Below are 25,064 nucleotides of genomic sequence, written 5' to 3' on the forward strand. Positions count from 1 at the left end.
TATATCTATTAAGGGCAATGTTTGTACTTTTGTAGTGCTTCCCATTCCAATATTTTTTAAGTGCTTCACAATTAACTGATTATTTGCTTGTATTTTATTTGTATTCAGGTATTTATCCTTTTGTTCTGTAAATCTAAATTCATTGGAGTTAATGATGAATGGAAATAATTTGAAATTAAGTGTGAAAATCAGATGGAGAGAGATACAAACAACAACGTTAGTAAAAATCATGAGGTGGAATTTTTCTAGGTCATTAGTAGTTTGCCATTTTTAATTGCTGGAGTAACTCTTACCTAGCACATTTATGGAGGTGGAAAACAGGAACAAGCTTCACTGGTAACACTGAAGTAATGTAAATGAACAAGTACTTTAGCATTGTTAACTGCAAGTGTTCAAAGGAAGAATGAGATGATATTGATAGCAAGGAATTGAATTACTACATGGGGGGACAATTTCTAGGAATGCAGTCTGGAAAGACCTGCAGCCCAATTAAATAGTGACTCACCTCTGAGAATGCAGACAATTTAAGTCATAAACAAACACAGGATACTATAGGAAACAAATTAATGGATGTTAAAGTTGTAGTGGCCACTTGAAGTCCTAAATTCTACCAATTGATTCATGTTTACACTTCTCACATTGTGGTTGTTGCTTCTGTCCATTCTTCGGAGGGAGTTAAGGGCCTCTTTCTTATGAATTACTGCACTGAAATAGAATGGCAGTTCAGAGGCTCACATCCACACCTGTGTGTTGAATAGGCTGTTATTCCTTAGTCTTACCTATTACTCCTCCTTTCCCTTTTTCTGTGAATGAAGTGCAGAACCATAAATCACTTCTTCATATCTGAATACCTTCAAGAAATTTCTTGTACAGAACTGTTAACAAATTTTCCAAGAATCTGTAAGCAACAGGAGTTGTGATCCAAAGCACTCCTACAAATTATGGACATTTATTACACAGTATACATGGTGGTAAGCAATCAGTTTTTCATGCTCATCTAAGGGCAGAATTTGGACCAAAGGATTGAAAGTAGGCTGCAGAAACTATTTAAGTAATTGGGAAGCAAGAGCATAACATAGATGCTATTAAAGAATGATGTCTTTTGGCAGGTGGTCGAACCCTGCAGATTCTAAATGCACAGAAGGACAACGCTGGAAGATACACCTGTATAGCCACAAATGAGGCTGGAGAAACTTTGAAAAACTATGAAGTGGAAGTCTACAGTAAGGAAATACTTCCAAATTTTTTTTTTTTTTTCCCCATTCTTCTATTTTTTCCCTTTGGATTGTTACCTGTCCAGGTGAACACAAGGATTTCAGTTAGTGGTTTTGTTTAGCAAACATCTGCATTAGCTCATGGCATTGCTTGAGGAAAAACACAGGAAAAGTTTGCTGTTGCATCCTTTACAAATGCTGCTGTTGGGCTAAAAAACTTTGTATCGCCCGAGGGAAGACATTTAAGAAACATTGAACTCCAGTTTCCTCTGAAATGCTTTTTTGGTAATGATTTTCAAATCAGACGAGTGCAGCACAATGGGAGGTGTGAGCAGAGAATCTTGTGAGCAAAGAAACTATTTTAGGAAAAAAGGAGGAGAGGGGATCCATAACATCTAATGGGAAACTCTCTTGAGTAAGGTAAAATGGGAGGATACTATTTTTATATCCTTCCATAAAATACCATATGCACAAAAGCTTTCCCATTTCAGGCTTCCTGTCAGCATACTGTCCTTTGAGCATCTGTGCCTAATACTCTATTTTAATGTTCAAACTCTTCATTATGGGCTTAGTCAAGCATGATTTTTCTCTGTCTCTTTTTTTTTTTATTTCCTAGTCTGAATTGGAGTTTGGTTTGCTCCCTCACAGTAACCATGCTGTTATTTTAATTACACTAAGTCCCTAATAAGGCCCCACTGGATTTGGAATAATGAGAAGATGACAAAAGAGCTCATTACTGAAGTATGGCTATGTAGCAACATAACCTCCCCCCCCCATGCCATTGCAACTGTCAGTTATTATGTTACTGTAAGCATTAGGGAGAACTTAAAATTTCCCATTGAAAAAAGAATGGAAAATGCTTTGAAAACATTTAAAATAATTTAAAAGAAATTATGAGACCAGGGTGGGGGGTAGCTTAAGAGTATTGAAATGTTCTGTTTTCATTCTGATTCAGAAGGAAATGAGATTTTGCAACACTGGGATTTCAATGGAATGGAAATGTTGAGTTTTGACCATCTACTCTTGATCAACCACACATTTCTGAGAATATTAGTTTCCATTAAAATGCTTTTTAATGACTGCAGTAGACTGAACTTTATAGAATTCAAGCCAAACACATAATAAAGTGCTATAGCTAGGTAAGGCTATAGTTGGGTTTGCATGTCTAAAACTGTTGAACACAGTGTTATATATTTTTATATATAATATGTATGCTAAAAATAGTTTAAAATACACACACACATATATATATAAAAATTAAAATTCTGCTGTGGGGAAGAGGCACATTATAGAGGGAATGCACTTGCATTCCTTGAGGTTATCATCCAGGTTTTCCCTTTGTCCAGTTAATTTTGAAGTGCTGCATAGGACAGTAAGTGATGTAAGTTCCTCTCCCTCCCTTTGTTTTTGTGCAGTTCCACCCACCATTAACAAAGGGGATATCCCAGGGATGGGTCTCTCCCCTAAAGAAGTGAAGATCAAAGTAAACCACAGCCTCACCCTGGAGTGTGAAGCTCACGCCATTCCTGCTGCTGCAATCAGCTGGTACAAGGATGGACAGGCCAGTCACAAACTTAATTCCTTCTAATGTTCTGTACAGAAATAACTGTATATTCGCTATCACTGTTAATGAACATTCAAGCAGCGTAACAGGCTCACTTGCACTGCTGGAGTCAGCAGGAAGTCAGCTTCCCACCGTCCTGCTGGCAGGATCACCCCTCACACATCTTAAGACATTTGCTGTTGGCCAGACCTCTGCAGGTTGACACTCTTGCTTTTTTGTGGGTGCTTGGCAGTGCCACTGAGACATCAGTGCTGGAGTTTCCAGGGCCTGCCACTGGCCTGTGCTTTAAAGGGGGAGGGCCCTGCCTAGCAGTAGCATCCCATGGTGTGACCACATGACCTTTTGCCATTGTGTGAAGTCCCCAAAGGCCCTATTATAGAACAGCCCCATGCTTGGTTCCTCTAAGTGCTGCCCTTGCAGAAGTTGCAGAGAGCCTCCCACTTGGTTCTGGCAGAGCTCACAAAGCCACAAAAGCATCTGGATCCTCTGCGAGGGAGAATGAGGCGTGGTTCCTGCCACATGCAGTCTTCACAACATTGGTCTGGAGGAGAAATGGTTTGGAAGGGCGATACCACAGAATTGTACTGATGTGCAGTCTAGTGGGGGCTGGCTATAAATAAAAAAGAAATGGTGCGACTCTTCTGTAAGAAAGGAGAATATAACATATCTCGCTTTAGCTGTCCTTGGTAGGGCACTTATCACGTGGCAGACTGCTGCACCTCTGCAGCTGGACCAGCCCTTGCTGGATTTACCGAGCATGCAGAAACAGCCTGGAGTCACAGGAGAGACTGTATACACCCTCCGTCTGTTTCAAGCATATGCTGTAATTCTAGAAACTCCTGGGTGTAGTGATTGTATTGCCAATGAAAAATGATGTTGGGGAGAGTTGAGAGGTCCCCACAGAAAGATGGTGGCTGTAAGGCTGTAAGCAGCTTGCTGCCACTGTCAGAGCAATTAATCCATCCAGCAGCTTTTTCTTAGGTTGCCCCTGGGCAAATGGCTTTTACTCACATCCATGGACTAAATTAATTGTCCCCTGCAGGCCAGGAGTTCAGTGCTGACTCCCTAATGTGTTCCGTTTTCGTTACTGAGAGATACAGGTTGTATTACTGTAGTCTCTACTGTCATGTGTGATGTAAATTCTAGGGACAGTAATGTCCAATTCTGTGTATCTCTGCATTGCTGCTGCATCTGTTTTCTGTTCACACTGTGTCCTTGCTGGGCAGCAGATCCTAGTGGCTGTGCGGCTGTAGGGTGAGTTAGATTGAGTTGTTCACCTCACAGAAAACCAATAGTTTTACGTGTGTAGGTTTTCCATCAGCTCATCAGCTTGGCCAATTGAGTTCAGGGATTGAATTGGCCTGATTTATTCAGATGTCATGAGAGGCCTTGCTTGATGGGGATGGCATTGCTGAGGTGAAGATGCAGAGTTTCTGACAACCATGAAAAGAAGACTGCCTCCAGGAACTTGGAGCTTGATCAAGCTTACTCAGGGAGGAAAAGCTTTTGGTCTGAGGGGAGGAAGAGCAGATGAGAGGAGAGCTGGGCTGCACCACCTGTGGCCAAGGCTGCCATCCCAGGAGCACCTAGCTTAGGACTGTGTCCTAACTGGTGACCCGCAGTAATTTAGTGTCCTAAGCAACTGCTTTCTTTGCGTAGATTGAAAGCGGGCCTTGCTGGAAGCATTAACAAAACCGTAAGGATGTTCTGTTAGTAGTGGTATCAAAGCAGAGGAAATACCAAAACCAATATATATATTGGTTATATATATGTGTGTATATATATATACACATATGTACTGCCTTAGGAAGGATTTTGAAACAACCTGAATTTGACCAAAAGAGAGATGATATCATATTACTTCCACAAATATGGCTATTTCTAGTGTATGTTTTGCAAAGTATTAATTTCCATGTAAAATTACGTTGCAGCCATTTAAACCAGATGATCATATCATTATCCAAACTAGTGGCCGTACTCTGCAGATTAAGGAGGCTCAAGTATCAGACACAGGTCGTTACACTTGCCTGGCATCCAACATTGCTGGAGAGGATGAAGTGGAATTTGATGTAAATATACAAGGTAAACAGAGTTCAGATAATAAAATTCTTCTGATAGCCTCCTTTTCTAATGTTGTGGGATGTTGGAATTCTTTATAATTTTGTATCCTTTACACCTGCTTGGTCTAATCCAATACTTTTGTGTTTTGTGTGATTTTTATTTCATGTATATTTTGCTCATCTTTAAGAAATACACTATTTGTTTATTCTTTCTTTCATATTTTGTGACATATGCAGTGTTTCTGAAGTCAGTGGAATAACATAGTGTCGTGGTTTAACCCCAGCCAGCAACTAAGCACCATGCAGCTGCTCACTCATTCCCCACCACCACCCAGTGGGACGGGGGAGAAAATTGGGAAAAGAAGTAAAACTCGTGGGTTGAGATAAGAACGGTTTAATAGAACAGAATAGAAGAAACTAATAATGATAATGATAACACTAATAAAATGCCAGCAGTAATAATAAAAGGATTGGAATATACAAATGATGCGCAGTGCAATTGCTCACCACTGCCGATCGACGCCCAGTTAGTCCCTGAGTGGTGATCCCCTGCAACCCCCCCACCCCCCAGTTTATATACTAGATGTGATGTCACATGGTATGGAATACCCCGTTGGCCACTTTGGGTCAGCTGTCCTGGCTGTGTCCCCTCCCAACTTCTTGTGCCCCTCCAGCCTTCTCGCTGGCTGGGCATGAGAAGCTGGAAAATCCTTGACTTTAGACTAAACACTACTTAGCAACAACTGAAAACATCAGTGTTGTCAACGTTCTTCGCATACTGAACTCAAAACACAGCACCGTACCAGCTACTAGGAAGACAATCAACTCTATCTCAGCCAAAACCAGGACACATAGTAACTCTGATCTTCCTCTAAACAACATGAAAAAGTTTTAATTTTGCTTAAATTAAGATGTCATATTTTATTTATCTCTTGAATAGTACTTAGAGGCGCCAGACATAAGCATCCTGTTGGCCTACACGCTGTGTGTAAATGCAAGAGAACAATCATTAGTCATTTCTGAAAACTTAGACAAAATTAGAGCTTGAGTGAAACCAGATAGCTTACTATTTAAGTATTATTGTTGATTAATACCCTCTGTGTTTTGTTATCAGGTATTGCACTGTTATTTATTAGCGTTCAGAAAATATTAGATTGCTCAATTGTTCATTCTAATGAAAAGAACTAGAATTTTCCTGGGTAATTTAAGTTGGGGAAGAAGTTAATTTAATACACTTAATTTTTATTGCTGCTATTTAACAATTACTGTATCTTTTAATTTCTTGACTTTAAAACTAGCTATTTCTGCTGTAAAATTCTAACATTTTCCCCCTCCTTGGTTGTAGTTCCTCCTAGTTTCCAAAAGCCTTATAAAGAATGGGAAGCTGGTAACACAGTAGATACAGGAAGAGGTGGAGAAAGTAAAGATGTGATTGTCAACAATCCCCTTTCACTGTATTGTGAGACCACTGCTGTTCCTCCTCCAGTTCTTACGTGGTATAAAGATGGCTATCCTCTGAGCTCTAGTGATAAAATACTAATATTACCGGGTGAGTATTAAAATGTCACTCTCTTAAGAAATGGTGTTAGTGCTAGTATTTGTATAGTAATAACAAATTTTTCCCCTTCAAATCACTGCTTTAATGTTCTTTTTGGACTTTCTTGACAGGAAATGTTTCTCTCCAGTCCTTGGACTTAAGCTGTTTCCTTCTTTCATTTAAAAAGTAGTCCCTAAAATGGTGTGAATGTGACCATTTAACTTTCATATGATGTGTTGAAAAATAAAATACAACGATGATACCTTCTCTCTGACGTGTTCCTGATTTATTTCCTTATTAAGTTTTGCTTTCGCAAAATCATAATTGGAGTAGAAAAGCCTCTTAACCGGGGAGTGAGGCATGGAAATAATGTTTCCAGCAAAAAAAATGGCCATGAGCTCCTACGTAACCTCATAGGGGAAAGGGAAAGAGGTGCTTATAACGCTGAGAGTACAAAAAGGGAGCCATTCTGTGCAGAGGATGGTTTTGGGATGGTGTGTGTAAAGAAGGGCAGTGGTGGGGATAATGTCTTTTTATCTATCTATTGCTTATCTGTTGGGAGACCAATGACAACCACTCCCAAAATGTATTTCTAATATGTCCTCTCTTTATGAAGCTATTTATGTGGCTATGCTTGAAATGAGGAATAGAGTGAACAGTACCTATAAGCCTCAGAAGTAAATTTTTTCAGTTTGGAACAGCTTTACCAGAATATTCTGTGCTTATTTACTTTTGCCTATTAGTTCTCTGTCACCTTGCTGAGAAATATTTCTATTTTTAATTGAAGGTTAATGTCTGGCTGCATATGGCTGAAGAATGTTATTCCTTTATGTGGAATTAATTACTTTTTTCTAACATTTCAGTATGAACATTGCTGAATTCCAAGTATCTGCCAGTAGAAAAAGTAGCTAGGAAATAAAAGTCTTTAGTTACTTATAATTCAGAACAAATGCTGACCATTCATCAATTTGCTTGCTCAGGTGTCTAGTGAGATGTGGTGTGGAAATGATGGAAACTGCTTGATGCTGCATTTAAATCTTGAATACATTTTCCTTCCAGGAGGCCGACTGTTGCAGATTCCACGGGCACAGGCTGAAGATGCTGGGAGATACATGTGTGTGGCAGTAAATGAAGCTGGGGAGGACTCCATTCATTATGATGTCCGCGTGCTCTGTGAGCTTTCCTGCTTTCCTTTTTCTTTTTAATGACAAAAAAAGAGTTCTGTGGAAACTAATGAAGCATCATAGTCCAGATTTACTTAATGTTTTTACAGTTTATAAATTCTGCATGTTTGTAAACTATGAAATTAATGTGGTTATAAAAGGTGTTAGAGTTTTGTAGAAGTATACAGAATTGCATGAAAGTAGTATTAATGTTGTTAGTTCAGTATGTTTTTAGGTTATTGTTACAGGAGCTCAATTGTGTTACCCCTATCACGCTTCACCAGAAACAAAAGTATATGTAGAAATCCAGGTTTTATCTTGGTATCTCTTGTTCCCTATCCAGTTTCCAATTCAAACTTCTGACCTACTAGACTTTTCTCTCTCCTTATATTGGTCATAATTTTCTAAAATACCTGCAGAACTCCCAAAGTCTTAAGGGAATTGATGATTTAGATCAACCATTGAATGCCTGCAGAGTCCATTTTGTATGATCTGTTTACAAACATTACACAGAAAGCTTTTGTATACTGCTTGCATTGTCTGTTGATGTACTCAAGGTTTTTGCCTTGGGAAATGTTTATTTTTTCACCTCTATTTCTCTATCTACCACTGAAAACACTGATTTATTTTTCGGAAGGGGTCCTGCCTTGGAAATACTCTTTTGTTCTGACAACAAAGAACATGATAGACTAACTGGAAAATGAGTTTTCACCTCTTCTTCTTTACAGCCGCTGTGAATAAGCATAGTACTCATGCAGTCCTTTGAGTTATACTGATTTGTTCCAGCTGAACTATTCTTGGGATTTTACTATCTTTCACTGTATTCACTGAAGATTTCACTACTTTCTTCTAAAAATCCAATCTAAAAGATTGGTCTGCAATCTTAAAAAAAAAACCCAAAAAACAACAAACCAAAACAAAACCCACAACAGAACAGAAAACACTGAGAGGTACTAAGTCACAGTATTCTTGTCACATTTTGCTCTTTTGTAGTACCACCGTCCATCAGTGGAGCTGATGGTGATCTGCCTGAAGAAGTGACTGTGCTTGTGAACAAGGTTGCAGTGATGGACTGTGTTGCAAGTGGCAGCCCTTCTCCCAGTATTACCTGGCAAAAGGATGGCCATCTCCTAGCAGAAGACGACAAACACACATTTTTGTCTAATGGAAAGAGGTTACAGGTAGCTTTTTGTGAAAAACTGATTTTTAACGTCACAAACACAAGCTGCCAATAAAGACAAAACTGTTTAGATTTGCTGAGTGTGCGATTCTGAATTTTTTTTTTCTACAGGGTGCTGCAAACCTAAGGAGTTTTTGTCCCTTGTTCCTGTCCTTCAGCTGCTTTTTCTCACTCCTGTGTAGTTCCCTCAGTTCTGCTGACCCAACTGTTTGTCGGGTCACGCTGTGAACTGCATCAGTGAAATCACTTGGTTTAAAATAATGTTGACTTTTGTGGAGGACAACCTGTTGCTGTCAGTTTTGTCCAAGTTTCCCTAATAGAGTTTAATTATTGCAAAACGTACTACATTTTTCTTTTTTCTTTTTTTAAGAAAATAGTGTATTCTGAAGAACTCCCCCTTCCTATCAATGAATTAAATTGGATGAAGCTATTAAAACAAAAAAAGACTATTAAAACAAAAGAAAGCTGAGCTTAATTGTCTCCACTTGGTTCTTTGACTGTAAGTTGTCTTATATATTAGCTCAACAACCATCTTTTTTTTTCCTCCCCCCCTCCCGCCCTTAGATTTTGAATTCCCGAATAACAGATACTGGCAGGTACGTCTGCATTGTGGAAAACATAGCTGGAAGCGCCAAGAAGTATTTTAACCTAAATGTTCATGGTAAGTACAATAATCCATAATTTTCTGATTGTATTCTTTCAAACGTTAGTTTAGCTTGAATATGTTAATTTTAGCGGAGTGCTTAGGCTCATACTTAGCTTTATGCATGTAAGTCATCTTATTGGGTGTAATGGAGATTCTGACATACCAGAAATCAAATGTAAGTTTAAAGTACCTTGGCAACACATGGCTTTTGATACCACATGGCTTTAGCTCCCTTATATGTATTCCACATAGGTGGAAATCATTATTGAGGGAGCCTTGTGTAGTGGCTCTGTGCGTACACTGTGTACGGGTTGCTAAGCCCTGAAATCATGAATTACAAACAGGTGGGAACCTGTTTCAATATAATCTGTTTCAATATGTTCATAAAATGCATTTTCCAAGAAATTTAATGATTAGAAAGCATTAAACAGTTACACCATTATGAAAGCTTACTTTTTAAAAATTAACCCTTTAAGATTCCTTTCCGTTCTCTATTTTTTGTTTTGTTGTGGAGTTAGAATAAGGTTAAAATAAATTTTGGCCTTCAGCGTCACAAGTCCAAAACAAATATGATCAAGAAATTAAGACATTTTCCATTATTTAAAAAAAACAGTCTCTCCATCACCTTCCCTTACCTCTCCTGATGGATTCAGAAAATCATGGTATCTCTAATTAACATTTCAGAGTAAACCCTAACTTCCCCTTTTACCCACTCTTCGTTCCACCACTTTCAGCTTTCCATTCTGAATTGAAGATCAAATAAGCATTATTCCCACAAATTCATCTCCACCATTACATTTTAAAATGTACCAAGGAATACTGGCAACTACATCTTTATCTGCTTTCACAGTATGATTTGGAGACTTATATCACAGTCTTCTACATATGATCGGTTTCCTTTTTCACATCCTTGCTAGCTAGCTAATCTTATGTATTACATACTAGCTAGTAAACCAAGTGCTGTCTTCTCTCTCTCTCACTTAAATATAGTACCAGCATCCCAGGAATCTGATGATTCAGGTTATTACATACAGAAGAAATAACCTTTTTTCTCATTCACACATACAGAAAATTTACATACTAAATGAAACAAATTTATAATGCTTTTTTTCTACTCGTAATACAATTAGCCAAAAATAGCATTGTCGTGGGAAGAATTTGCCTTGGAGTCATTCTCTGAGAAGTTATTTTCTTTCAGTGGAGTCTATCCAGATTTCCTGATGTTTGAGTTTTGTTTTTAGATCAAAATATTTTGCTTTTCTTGACATTTGTGTTATAATTAAAACTTCCTGTCTTTAAAATATTTGTTTATAATAATTACTGTCTAATACTATTATTTTAAAAGAAATATTTGAATGAAGCTTGAATTCTAGCTCAACAGTATTACCAGTTTGGTTCTATTATTCTCTATGAATGCAGTTTCATTTGAAAAATTAGACTATAGCTGTTCAGGAAGGGACCATGCAGGGTGAAGCACTGATGAAAATGCATTATCACTAAGCAGCATGATCTTTGCTTTGTCAGTGTCAAAAAAAGGTTATTTTCCAGCATTTTTGTATGTTTCTAATGGAACTGCTTTCATAAATTTAAATAAAATATTAAAGATGATGCTTTTTAATAAGTTGAAAAATTCACTTCTTGTCTCAAAGGTGAGTAATAAAACTAAAATAAAACCTTCTAAAACATTGAATATAAGCATCCAGTTTTAAAATCTCAGCCCCTAACCTAATATATAGGTTATATATAAATCTCAACCCTTACATAATAAATAGGTAATTTTCACGCTGAATACTAAAACTGAGCCCATTACTGCATCTCTATGCACATACAAATACATTTGCATATGCAGATGACCTGTGGTGCGTTTGTGAGTGCTTTGTGCATGCAGTGGGGGCTGCAGAATTTGAAATCTACCATTTACATAGTTTAAGCAAAGTTCATTAAAAGGTAGCTCAGATTTGTCCCTGTATATTAAATTGCCCACTGTCTTGCACTGCCAATAATCACATCTGGGGGAAAGTAACTGTAAAAGTAGATAAATATAAATGACTATAAAATGTCATCAGGTCAGAATTCTCCCATTTATTCAGTAAACCATTTTATGCTCACTATCAGGGAAATAACCTTCAGTTATTCCAAGCTGAAAAATATGGACTGAATTCACCCATTTACATTGACTCCTCTTGTTTCTGCAGTGCCACAGAGGAGCAATAAACTTGGCTTAATGACTGTTTTGTGTCATTCAAGTGACAGCAGCTGGAGTATTTTTGGTGGATATGGTCCAAAATACTTTAACATTTCTGTCTTTGAAGAAGAGGATTCCATGTGTTCTTTGGAATGATTTTTCTACCCAATAGAGCCAAGAACATGCTTTTGCTTTCCTCTTAAGTGTTTTATATATCCACACTGCAAAAACGTGGAAACTAAAACTTGGGGTTTATTAAAAGGAAGAGATTTACAGCTATTTCATTTTAAATAGTTCTTTTAGAAAGGTCAAATGTCAAAATATTCTTGTATTTAAAAATACTGGGATTTGTAAGCTTAAAAATGCACCCCTTAGAGCAATGCTTGCATGCCAGAATTTTAAACTGCTTAACTCACTATTAAACAACAGGTTTGTCTGGTTAACAAAAGAACTCTGAACTGTAACAGAAGGAATCATTTTTCGTTCTCTGTAATGAGAAAATGGACTATTTCGGAAAGAATAGGAGCAATACAATATCAGGAAGAAATGATACTTAGTCATACTACATATCCTGACAAGGTAAATGTGATCAGTCCTGCCTTACATAGCAAATGTCCTATGAGTACAGCATTTTAAAATTGATAGTGCATTAGTCAGGAACTGCAGGACCTCTTATAGGTTGATTAGCCTTCCCAACCTCAAACACAGAAGGATTGCAAATGAAAGCATTGAAATTTTCGTGAATTATAGGAACAGGAATGACCATTAGATTGGCTTCAGTCATATTTCCAGATGCATCCAAAAAGCAGCGGATCTATTTGTAGGATGTGAAAGATTCTTGCAACTTGGCCCTTTGGCAAAACTCAGCAATTCAGCTTTATTTTAGTAAATCAGGATCTTGTGGAATATTGTTTGCTGATGCTGTGATAGATACTGTTAATGTATCTCTCTCTGCAGTTCCTCCATTTGTTGTTGGTACTAATCCTGAGAATTTGACTGTGGTGGTGAATAATTTCATCTCTCTGACTTGTGAGGTCACTGGCTTTCCACCTCCTGATCTCAGCTGGCTCAAGAATGGAAAACCTATCAGTTCGAATACCAACACTTTTATTGTGCCTGGTGAGGAATCTCAGCTATTTCTACAGCCTTTGGACTCAACTTCTGTCTGTTTTGTCTTGATAAGGACCATGGCCACTATTTATGGAGCCAGTATGTTCTTAGTATTGCTCCAGTGAGTAGACAAGACACTTGGCCTACTGTGTTTAATAATTTCTTGGCTGTTGGGTGGGTTCACTTTTTTAAAGAAAACTGGCTCAGACTGAAAGCACTGAAATAAACTGTGTGGAAAAGACTAGAGGGCAAGTCACATAACAGAGGTGCTCTGATATAGGTATTGATCAAAGTTGAGTCACTTTGACTCAGCTTTCAAAGAAATGATCAGAAATTGTGACAGAGGGTAAGATAAATTCTGCTGGCTTAGATGACAAAAAGTAAAAAGCTTCCCATTGACTTCAGTGGGAAACTGGATTAACCCTGCTGAACTCTCAGGAAGAAATCCTTGTATTCTGAGGTCTCCTTAACCATCTGAAGCTCCTCACTAAGTAAGGTCCATGAGTGTCTGTGTCATTTCTGCTCCTGCTGCTTATCTTCAGCCCAAGGTATCAAGTGAAGATCACTTGTGTGTTGCTCAGCCCTGTCTTGCTGGTATCATGTGACTGGGGGCTGTGTTACAGCATAAGCTAAGGCACAGGCGTGGAAATTGCTTAATGGCAGTAGAGGCATCTGTGCAGATTAGTAATGTAGACACAGGCAGTAAGTAGCTTCACGAGTGGAGACAGGTAAGACTGGGGAGTAAAGAATGGGATAGTGACAGAGGTAAGGGGAAAGGGCATAGTTATGTTAGGAGACAGCTATTAGCAGCTACTAAACAAACAGGTCTAAAAGGAGTATTTGTGGCCCAAACTTGTAATTAACAGTACTAATGAAATTTACCCTAAAATTTTAGTTCTCTTGTCTGGATTTTTTTTTTTTTTAAGGATTTAAGAACCTTAAAAAGCGATGGCAGTGCAGTGCTTTTTGAATCTGAGGTTAATTTAGTGCCTGTGCTCAGTCTGTTGGACCTGGAATTTTAAAATAGCATTTGAGATTGACACAATAACCACAGAATAAATCTCAAACCTTTTCTCTTTACTTCAGGTGCTCGGACTCTGCAGATTCCCCGAGCCAAACTACTAGATGATGGTGAATATACTTGTATTGCCAGAAACCAAGCTGGGGAAAGTCAGAAGAAGAGTTTCCTAACTGTCCTTGGTTTGTTTTTTACTATTTTCTGAAATAATACCTATTGCTTTGAAAATGCAGTATTTTATATTTATTTTTATTAGGTTGTTTTCTGCCCTCTCACCAAAAAAAGGTAAAAATAACTCTGAGCTTCTTCTACAGTGCCCCCAAGCATCAAAGACCATAGTGGAACCTCACTGACAGTGCTGAACGTGAGAGTGGGCACCCCGGTGATGTTAGAGTGTGAATCCAATGCTGTTCCACCACCAGTCATCACCTGGTACAAGAACAGGCACTTAATTTCAGAGTCTGCAAATGTGGAGATCTTAGCAGATGGGCAAACATTACAAATCAAGGGTGCAGAGGTAGGCCAGGCTTTTGGAATGCTGCATCTGCCACTACTCTGCTACTGTTAAGCAATTGTTTTGCCCTTTATTGGTGTTTTCTGCTAGCTGTGCATAGGAGATGTATTTGCTGGAGGCCTTTCATTCTGTGAAAAGGACCTTGAGCTGGCAGAGGCAAAGGCTGTTAATATCTCTAAATTGTAGCTTTAAAATAAGACTCCATAATAAGGTTTTTTTAATTTATTTTTATTTTAGGTTTCTGACACAGGCCAATATGTGTGCAAAGCCATAAATATTGCAGGACGAGATGATAAAAATTTCCATCTTAATATTTATGGTGAGCATACTCTGCATTATCTGCAGTGGTTATTATAATACCATAGACATTGTGGAGTAGACAATTCAAAATCAGTTTACAAAAATATTTGATAACGAAACCATTCTTATTGCTTCCATTCAATTTATAGTGCCACCAAATATAGAAGGCCCTGAACAAGAGTTGGTCAATGAAACTATCAGTAATCCTGTTACCTTTGCGTGTGATGCTACTGGAATTCCTCCACCAACATTAGTGTGGCTTAAGGATGGAAAACCAATAGGTAACATTCTCTCACGCTCTTTCTGCTCTTCTTTCCCCCTTTGGGGCACCACTGTGCTATTTGCTGCCTATTTTTTGTTTCTTCTTCATCTGTCTCTAGACAGACTCTTATGTTAACTGATCTGAATCTTTGTTTTGTTTTGAAATTTTGATGAAAAAAATTCTCAAAATGTGTTTGCTCTCTGTGGCCTGGTTTGGAATGACTACCTGTTTACATATTTTCAGAAAACTCTGATTCTCTTGAAGTTCATATTTTATCTGGTGGAAGCAAGCTTCAGATCACTCGCTCTCAGCTTCTAGACAGTGGGACCTACACATGTATTGCCTCAAATATAGAGGGAAAAGCTCAGAAAAGTTATGTGCTTTCTATCCAAGGTAAGGCATGAGAGGGCAGTGAGCAGAACTGGTTAATAATTGGTTGAGTATGACACTGTCTCTGTACTAGAGACACTGAGATGACATAACTTGAAAGCAATCGGGAAGGCTGTGTGTGTTTGCTGCTGATCACATCCTTCCTCCTGCTGAACACTGAAGCTACACTGGTTGATTGAGTGTGGAGCACCACACATAGATGGTTTCAGAAGCAGTGATACCACTTGCCTTTTTTGCAATAGCAAATAGGAGGACATAGCAAAGAAATACTGGCAGAATTTCCTTATGATTTTTTTTTTTTCCCCTGCTCAGATGAGAAACCCTTATTTGTTACGGAATTGTCTCCTGCCTTGCACTGCAACTATCTTTGTTTTCCTCTGTTCCTAATGACTCATCCCCATTAATTGCGCTAGTTCCCTCCCCTGTCCAGTAAGACACCTATTATATAGCATCTCCAGCTTTCTGACATTGTCCTTTCCCATGCCAGCAGTTGCTGGTTGAGGAAGAAGAGGGAGCATCAGCTGTGAGCTGAGTGTGCAGGCACACCCATGTGTGATAGCTGGCCATCTAGTAACTCTTTGTCATGGCAATCATTCCTTGGGGGTGCTGGTTTTTTGTGTGTGTCTCTGCCTGTCTGCCAGTTTTTCCCCAAGCTTAGGAGCTGAATATCAAGCTGCTTGTTTGATCAAATGTGACTGAAATAGCTTGAAATGCTCAAAACTTACTAGTGGGACTGACAGTCTTGATGGATAGCATGACTGTCATCCTTGTTCTTTAGAAGAACAGGCTAAAAATGGCTGCTGGTTAGGATGGAGTAAGTGTGCAGCTCTTAACAGGAATATGATAGTCTTGATGCAATAGAGCATGTGACTGTACACTAAGCACATGCTCAAGAGTTAAACAGGCATTTAATTGTTACAGTGCATTGTAATGTTTAATGAAATGGGATTTTGTCATAATATTGTACATGTTAGCATTGTTTAAGCAGATAACTGTAGATATTAAATATAAAGGCAAAGATACATGTTTTTTATAATTTTGTAAATTAGCTGTTTTAAGGAATGATTAAAGTGGCTTTGAATTTATCTTCGCAGAACCTCCTCTAACAACATCATAATCATGTACTTTTTAAACTAGATTTGAATGAAGGTACTGCAATAAATGCTAGTACTTATGAGCTACTGCAGTGTAAGTTTTACAGTTTAGATTATGTTTCTTGCTGATGAATCTTCTTTTCCCTCCATCATGTATTTCCAGTTCCTCCTAATATTGTTGGCTCTGAAATACCTAGTGAGGTCAGTGTCCTCCTGGGAGAAAGCATCCAGCTCGTCTGCAATGTCAATGGAGTGCCCATGCCTGTTATGCAATGGCTTAAAGATGGAAAAACAGTTGCCAGTGGCGATTTACAAAGAATAAGGCAAGCAAAAATAAGCAGACACTGCATTGTCATCTTCTATAATTTTAAACAGAGGCCCCTAAAGAGGGAGCATAAAAGAGGGCCCTACGGGGCGAGTGTAAAGAGAGCCTGAGTCTTAGCTTAGCCAGGTTAAGAACATCATCTCCCTCTTTAGCTTCTATAAATCTAGTATACTTTGTTACTACTTCGATTTTTATTTATTTTTTTTTTATACAGAGATAAGTATATGATATCTATTCCTTTCTCAGCTAATAAATTCCATTAAAGTTCATCAGGTTCATTAAAGTTTATTAATGTCAATAAGTTCCATTAAGTTCCTTTGGAGGGGAAGGATCTGAGACATGGAAACATTTTACTCTTAGTGCTTTTCATCATGGGTTCTTCAAAAGCCTGCTTGGAATTGAATACTAATACAAGTTTAAATACAGGACATCTCTAGGAAAAACTTGCTAGCCTATCTCTAATAATAATACTTTGCAAAAAAACCAATGGTTCTCTCACCAAATTCCCAAGAGGATAGATACGGGTAGCTTATTTAAATGTACAAAACTGACTGTTTATTTGCCAGGTCATAGGAATACGTAAACAAACTCACTGGATTTTATGACCTTCCTTGTAGGGTAACTCCAGACGGCAGCACATTAAACGTTTTCAGAGCTCTCAGTTCTGATACAGGAAAATACACTTGTGTGGCTACTAATCCTGCAGGAGAGGAAGACCGAATTTTCAACTTGAATGTATATGGTGAGTTTTCACAGATGTGAAACTGAAATCTGGTCTATAATCCTATCTTTGTAAGCACTCCCAAGAGAGGGCCAAGAAATGAATGCCTGTCTTCAGTGTAATACTACATGCATGTATTTCCAATTTCATGTACTGTAGATATCACAGTATATTACACAGGATGTTCTGTCAATGACAAAACGATTGAAATCACTGGTAAATGTGTTTTGGGATAAACAGAAATTAATTCCTTTGGTGTATTTCATAATAGAGGAATTCTCCTTGTGGTGATTTTTTTTTTCTTGTAGAGAAAGATACACTTGGGGCTGATTTACTGTGATACTGCTATTTTTTTTGTTCTATTAGTTTATCTTCAATAATTCCAATGAAAGCACATTAGCTAAAACCAGAGTAGTATGGTAGGGAACTAATAGTTAAAGGTCCCTAGTATTTAAAAGAAAAATTATAGAGTTTTGGATTAAATTCTTCTCTTGCACAGTTTGACATACTCAATTTTGACATACTCAATTTTGACATACTCAATTTTGACATACTCAATTTTGACATACTCAAAAAAAAGTGAGTATAACTCTTCTTTAGCAGTGCAGAGAGTGGACATTTTAATTTGTGAAAAATGTGTCCATTAAGTATAATGACTAGTGTGAAAGAGTGAAGAGCTCTGCATAAGGCAGTGTTTCACAGCAGTGTGTCTGTCCCAGCTATACAGAGACTCAGAATCAACTGGAATTATGAGCATGAGCAGACTAGCAAGAGATGACCTTTGACAAAATAAATAACAATACTGAATGACCACATCATATCTTTTGGGGACAGAATGGCACCACACAACAGTGGAGACCTTTTTGGTCAATTTGTATTCATTGAGGTTCAAGCAATAACCAACTTAGATGGTCTTATCTATACAAGTGTCATGGTGTGTGATGGAATCTATAGTCAGCCAGAGCTTGGAGCTGTATGTGGCTGGGCCTTCTTTATGTAGCGAGTCCCTTCTTGCCCCCAAGACCAAGGCTTTCAAACTAACATGTAAAACCAACAAACACAAAAAGCAGTTCTTTTACAATAATCAGCCAGAATACTTAACCAGGCATTTTGAAATTTTCTATATTTAAAAATTAAGTCAGCATATACATCTAGAAGTTAATAAACTAACTTTCCTCCTGCATGATTCTAGCTTTCACTTTATTTAAGATTTATTTCAATAGGTAAGTTTGAGTGGCAGCGAACTGCCAAGTCCCATTTGGCCCTTAAGTGGTTCAGCCCATCCTCTCTAAGGCCTGACCACCTGCTTCTTCCTACATTGTCATTCTCTACCCATGAGCTTCAGGCTCTGAGTTCCCTCTTGTTTGCCACAGCCTGACAAATCAAAGAGATAATTCCACTATCATTCTAAAGTACATCTGATTTTAAATATGTAAATTGATAATTTATTAGTGCTCAATATTATTGTTAGAGGATTTACTCTTTAAAAAAATGGGGATCTTCTTATTGAATTGCCTGTGCGGCATTAGGTGCAGGATTTCCTGCAAGGTAACACACGTGGAATGGTTTTAAGAGCCAGTTTTAATATCTTCCTTTTCAACATTTACAAAATGTAGTTCCTCCAACAATAGCCAATAATAAAGATGAACCAGAAGACCTCACTGCCCTTTTGGACGCCTCCTTAAATATTGAATGTACTGCTACTGGAACCCCACCACCACAGATAAACTGGCTAAAGAATGGCCTTCCTCTGTCTGTCTCCTCCCAAATCAGGTTGCTGTCAGCTGGGCAAATTCTCAGGTTGGTTTTCATCTATTTTAACTAGCTGAGTTTTCTGTTCTCTTTTGCTGTATCACCGTAATTCTGCTAGTATTTTTGGAAGCAAGAATAAAATTTGATCCAAACCATGCCATAATAAAGATAATGTATTCCATTTACAGCTTGCTTAAAATGATTTTCTCTTTAGACTTGCCCGAGTGCAGATATCTGATACTGGTGTGTACACTTGTGTGGCATCTAACAGGGCTGGAGTGGACAACAAACATTACAACCTTCAAGTTTTTGGTGAGTTTCTCTGAAATGCTTTGTGTAAAGATTCTTATTTCTTAATTTCTTAAACCTAATATTCACTTTTCTTTCTCACCAACACAAAGTTGCAGACAAGCACAAGTATATCTTACATAGGTAATCACGAGGGAAAGATTAACTTTTCAATGTGTTTTTTTTTAATGGAAAATGTTTTAACCCTAGAAGAGTCCTTACTTGAACTAGCACCCATAATGTGTCACAAGTTTTTTAGAAAGAATAATAATGTATAATTTCTAAGTGAATTTTAATGCATGTGCCTAAACATGAATGTAAGTTGGGAAATGCAAAAGGGTAGCTGCATTCCAACTTTCTTAAATTCAGAATTAACACTTGGGTTGTACTCTGTATGAATCAGATCTTCGTTTCTCGGCAGTACCACCAAGCTTGGATAATGCAGGAGGAACAGAGGATGTGACCGTAGTAAAAGGCAGTTCAGCTTCGATGAAGTGTCTTACTGATGGCAATCCTGCCCCCACTATGTCTTGGTTTAAAAATGGACATCCTTTAAGCCTTGGAGCTCACCTGATGTCAAGTAACCAAGGAATGGCCCTTCATTTTGTAAGAGCAGAGATTGGTGACACAGGCAAATACACTTGTGTAGCATCCAATGAAGCTGGAGATATCAGCAAGCACTTTTCCCTAAAAGTGCTGGGTAAGTGTTAACCCCTCAGATGAACAAAATATGAGCTGTAAATTAGTATCTACTCAGGACAACAATTAAAAAAATATCGAGGGATAAGGAGTATTTTCAAGAAACGTTTACTGGGATAAATAAGGAAATGGAATGTACCTAAAGATGTGTGGATGTGTAATATAGTATATATTTTTTCATGTTTCCCGAGTACTGAAATAGGCTATAGTTAATAGTAAACTAATTTACAGAGTAATTTGGTTTAAATTAATAACTTTCGTTAGTAGAAATTCAGCTTGACAGGATGATAGCACAGCAGATGGCATAGCTGAAGGTACAACAGCTAAAGGGCTAATAAATATATTCACTGATATCTTATAATGTATTTTACCTGGGAATATGAAAACATTTTCAAACTCATAATTCCAACTCATAAAATATGCAAATTAAGAGGCAGATGGAAATTATGTGAGATACTCAGTGAGTTCATGACACAGTCAAAAATAATACTAATGTGGACTAATTCTGCGAACTCTAACCACAAGGCTGTGTATCATGTTTTATAGACTTTTTGAGCCAATAAAGAATTCGAATGTTTTTCCTTCCACAGAGCCACCTCACATCAATGGTTCAGATGAGCCAGCAGAGCTCTCTGTCGTTGTTAACAACCCTCTTGAACTTCTCTGCATCTCCTCTGGTATTCCAGTCCCCAAAATCTCATGGATGAAGGATGGACGCCCGCTTCTGCAAAATGATAACGTTCATGTCCTAAGAGAAGTCCTTCGAATAACCAGTGCTCAGGTATTTGTTTCAAATAGGCTCAATTTTGCAAACCCTAGAGGAGTGCACAGAACTGCCTGCTATTAGGACCATCTTAAGAGATGTCCTAAAAAGCCTCTGTAAAATCATCCACCTGCCTTTGTGGTTAGAGAATATATTTTTCAAACCTTGCCTTAGAGTTTCCCATCCAGAACAAGCAGTAGTATTATAGGTTGAGAGTGCCCAAGCACTTCTGCCTCTTCTGAGCATTATTACTCCAAGTTTATTTCAGAGTTCTGTAATTTTTTTATTTATTGGTACTTCTTGTTACAAAGCAGAACAATCAATGCTAGGGATTTGTCTTTTTCTGGGGTTATTTCTGGTTTTAGTCTGTGTCTGTAATCTGTTCTTGTTAATTTCCTACCTATTTGACTCTTGTTACTATCTCTTGCTTTTCCTCTTTCGTGTTTTATATTTCCTCCTCAGCCTTTTTTCATTTCTTCTCTTTCCATTAGCTCGGATTTTCCTAATATCCATTTGCTTCTCACATGTATAAGTTGTAGATTACAGAGAAAACTGCATTTGCAGTCATCTGTGTGCAAATTAAGAAAAAATAAATAAAGACAATAGAAAGACTTTCAGATTAATTCAGACAATAAAGGAGTCCAGGGAAAAATAACCTTTAAAAACCTGCTGTACTCAGCCTAAACTAAGGCTGTACTCAGCTGTGGACAGCCAGACTGAAGTTCACCAAACAGAAGTGGGACAGGGCTTGGGACTGATTGCTGCTCGTTTTGTTTATAAAGCAAACGTTCCTTATCTTTACAATGAAGAGTTTGTAGGAAGAAGAAAGCATAAAAGTATTAACAAGTATGTGTGCACAAAAAGATTTCCTTAGTACCCAATACCTATAGCCAGTTCCATCTTTATTGATCACCTGCTGCAAAAAGCATCACAAAGAGAAGGGTTCTTGCTGGAGACACATTATCCAGAGAGATTTTATGGGGTCCTGCAACTCTGAAGCAATCTGTGTACAATCCTACCATGGTAAAATAAAGAAGTTTTCAAGAACTTCATTAATTTATTTCAGGCATTCCTTATTTATTGTGTTTGTGTTCAAGCGCTGCCTGTTACATGTTTTTGTCCATGTTTGTATTTCACAGTTTTTCTGAATTGTTCCTATATTCTATGGTTTCTGCTGAAGTTGTTTGTGTGTGTCTAGGTGGAGGACACTGGAAGATACACATGTTTGGCATCTAGCCCAGCAGGAGATGATGATAAGGAATATTTAGTAAGAGTGCATGGTAAGTTTAATTTAGGAAAAGAAATTATTTCTTCAAAGCATAAACTGCTAAGGTACATATCAGTATCTCATTTAACAAGTTATATATTACTAAAGAAGAAATATTACGTGTTTTGAGAAAGTGATATTACACCATATGATCATAATTAACATTTCAGAATAAAGGTAACTATTCTGAACATGATACACAATTAAAAGGGAAACTTCCACCTGATGCAACTGATTTCTATTATAATTCCAAGTCTTATATTTTGAATACCTAGGAAGTTTATAGATACCAGTATTCAGTTGGATTGAGTTTATTGTGCTTACTGAAAAAGAATATGAAGTATACTGATACCTTTTTCTACTGAAAAACTAAGATGATAATAGATAAGAAATTTACTTAGAAATGAATACATAAAATGTAATGACAGTAAAGGAAGTATAAATGGGACTTCTGCAGTTCTACAATATGCCTTGGATTTCTTCTTGAAGATTTTAGCTCCCATGTTTATTGATAAACAGTTTACAGAACTTCGGTGATCTCTGCTCTATCTGGCTTAAATGCTGGTACTCTCACTGAGAAGGGACTTTAATTTCTGTCACAGTAGTTTCCAGTGTGTGAATTAGGAAACAGGATCACCAGTTAAACAAATGTCATATATTCAACACAGGTATTGAAAAGTAGAACTAATTAATGATACTGTAGCTTTGCATTTATTTTAAACTTAAGAAAGAAATTAGAAATTTTCCATGAGTAATTTTAATGCTAGCTCATATGTGTGGTGTTTATTTTTCTCTTAATTTTTGTAACAGTTCCTCCTAACATTGCTGGTACCAGTGGTCCACAGGACCTCACCGTGCTGCAGAACAGACAAGTTATACTGGAATGCAAGTCAGATGCTGTGCCACCTCCGACAATCTCATGGCTTAAAAATGGAGAACTTCTAGAGGTATAGTGGTTATGTTATTTGAACTATTCTTTTGCTCCCTTTATTTTTTACACACAGTGCTTGAGGTTTCTTATTCTGCTCACTTGCCCCTTCAGTGCAGTCCAAGTTATGGTGCCTTGAATTCAAGAGAAGCTGAGTAGCCCCAGAACAAATACAGTTAGTCCTAAATGAGTACCTGAAGCTAGCAAGCATGTGAAGTGGCCATCCCGCTGTTACTTGTTCTTTTTTCCTTTAGGGGGATCCCTTGCTCCTCCTGGATCCTCTGAACAATGCTAGAAGCCTTCGGTATACTCCTGAATGGCTTCCCAGGAAAGGTAGCTGAGAAAGACTACACTATATGTTTCCTTTGGGTATATTATGCATCCTCATATTTTAGTAGTATTTAGAAAGGATTTAAATTATTTACATTGGAAACAAAGAAAAGAGAATGGGTTGCTAATCACCACAGTTTTGTATCAAATGCATCTTTTTCACTCAGAATTCCATGTAGTGTCATGTTAAGGCATCGAGTCTTTGCTGGTTGAGAGACAATTAGCAAGATGAGGATGGTTTATACAGAAATAATTTTTTGCTTCCCATCTTCTTCCTTGGGATCACTGAGAAACCAGGTACTTTCCAACTGAACAATTTAAGTTCAGTTATTAATTGAACTTAATTAATAATTTTCCCTCAATTGATCTTTATTCACCCGAAGTTCTGCTTATTTGCTTTCCTTCTGACATGCCATTCTTCAGACTCTTACTCTGTTGTAAATTTAGAAGAATGAAATATTAGTGGAAGAAATAGGAGTATGGTGGGTAATTATGTCTTACTATGTGCTGCTAGGGAATGTTACCTTGAATATAGCACAAGAACTAGCTAGAAACAAGTTTAACGGAAACACCCTTCTTCTGAATGATTAATTCTTTAATTGGGTAGTGATTATTTTTATGAAAGCAAGGTTGAACAAGGCTTGGAAGTCAGAGTATGTGAATACTTTTTGCCTCAGTCTGCCTTGGAAAGCTTGTGTTTTAAAAGCAGTACTCAATGAAAATAAACCGTGAAAAGAAGCCAGGGTTACAAAATTCACCAGAAAACAAAGCAATAGAGGAACACTATGATAGACATAGGTACTCAGCTTATAACCTGTGAATTAACTTTTGCAATGTTAGTTTTCTTCTTGCCTCATGAATTCACGTCAGTATGTGAGGGCTGAGGCATCTTGGTTGTGTGGTATGGTCAATCCCCTGCCTTTTGATTTATAACAGAGTAGGGAATTTCAATCTCTAGAGTTAGCTCTCCTCCAGCACTAAATTTAAGCTATAAATTTAGTTCAGACATGGCACTCGTAATTTGTCACATGTATTTTAAGTAGCAGACTTGGGTTTATTCTGGTCCCTACCATCCTTTTCATTCTTCAGCTTAGCTTATATAAATATATACTCCAGATATCACGAAAACATTAGTGTCCTCCTGAATGCCTGGTTGCTTTCTCAAACTCAAAGAATTGTAACAGCCTACTAATACTAAGCAGGTGAGAAAGAGCTCTCCTTGGGTGTGGAAAGAGAAGTGCTCTGTGGCATATCATCCTCCTTATCTTGGAAGAACAGAGGTTTCATGGTGACAAGAGAGGATTGGAGAAAGTCAGGTTCTCAGATTGCAGTGTTATTTCAATTTAAATCATCACTGGTTTTTGTGAAACACCCTTGTGGTGGAGGGTGTCATTCCTCCTAGTTTTGTTGTCTTCCACTGTGCAGATTTTGAGGTCTACTCTAGACCTCTGTATGCTTAATGATGTAATTGTGCAGCACCATGATTTTTGGTAGCAGAACTTGTTCCGATCCAATGTTGGGGAAGGTTTCGATATGATCCCAAGAGCAAGATTAAGACACAAACAAGGTCAAATGCCATATACCCAAAAGAGCTTTTATTATCAAAAGTATCAAAAGTAGAAAATAGTAGCAATAGGATAGAATGGAAGAAAAGGCAGAAATCAAGCAAGCAGTTGGGATAGGGTTGCAAGGATAGTCACCACCATGGATCCAGCGGCATCTGGTTGGTCCTCAGTCTTCAATTCTTCGGTGGT

The 25,064-nt window shown here is 37.8% G+C and overlaps 1 protein-coding gene across 1 annotated transcript in view; it reads left to right on the forward strand.

The window, feature by feature from the left end:
- Positions 1–25,064, forward strand: part of HMCN1 (hemicentin 1) — a 211,653-nt gene that overhangs the window by 141,516 nt on the left and 45,073 nt on the right. Inside the window, exons 51-71 of the mRNA XM_052801508.1 lie at positions 1,110–1,223; positions 2,630–2,775; positions 4,710–4,860; positions 6,184–6,387; positions 7,435–7,548; positions 8,532–8,719; positions 9,283–9,379; positions 12,507–12,668; positions 13,746–13,859; positions 13,992–14,194; positions 14,429–14,510; positions 14,641–14,772; positions 14,997–15,146; positions 16,401–16,560; positions 17,180–17,304; positions 18,900–19,083; positions 19,250–19,347; positions 19,745–20,023; positions 20,613–20,803; positions 21,984–22,065; positions 22,863–22,999. Coding sequence (XP_052657468.1) covers positions 1,110–1,223; positions 2,630–2,775; positions 4,710–4,860; positions 6,184–6,387; positions 7,435–7,548; positions 8,532–8,719; positions 9,283–9,379; positions 12,507–12,668; positions 13,746–13,859; positions 13,992–14,194; positions 14,429–14,510; positions 14,641–14,772; positions 14,997–15,146; positions 16,401–16,560; positions 17,180–17,304; positions 18,900–19,083; positions 19,250–19,347; positions 19,745–20,023; positions 20,613–20,803; positions 21,984–22,065; positions 22,863–22,999 — 3,113 coding nt within the window. The remainder of the gene's footprint in view (positions 1–1,109; positions 1,224–2,629; positions 2,776–4,709; positions 4,861–6,183; positions 6,388–7,434; positions 7,549–8,531; positions 8,720–9,282; positions 9,380–12,506; positions 12,669–13,745; positions 13,860–13,991; positions 14,195–14,428; positions 14,511–14,640; positions 14,773–14,996; positions 15,147–16,400; positions 16,561–17,179; positions 17,305–18,899; positions 19,084–19,249; positions 19,348–19,744; positions 20,024–20,612; positions 20,804–21,983; positions 22,066–22,862; positions 23,000–25,064) is intronic.

The sequence above is a fragment of the Harpia harpyja genome, chromosome 11 (genome assembly GCF_026419915.1).
Source record: "Harpia harpyja isolate bHarHar1 chromosome 11, bHarHar1 primary haplotype, whole genome shotgun sequence".
Lineage (NCBI taxonomy): Eukaryota > Metazoa > Chordata > Aves > Accipitriformes > Accipitridae > Harpia > Harpia harpyja.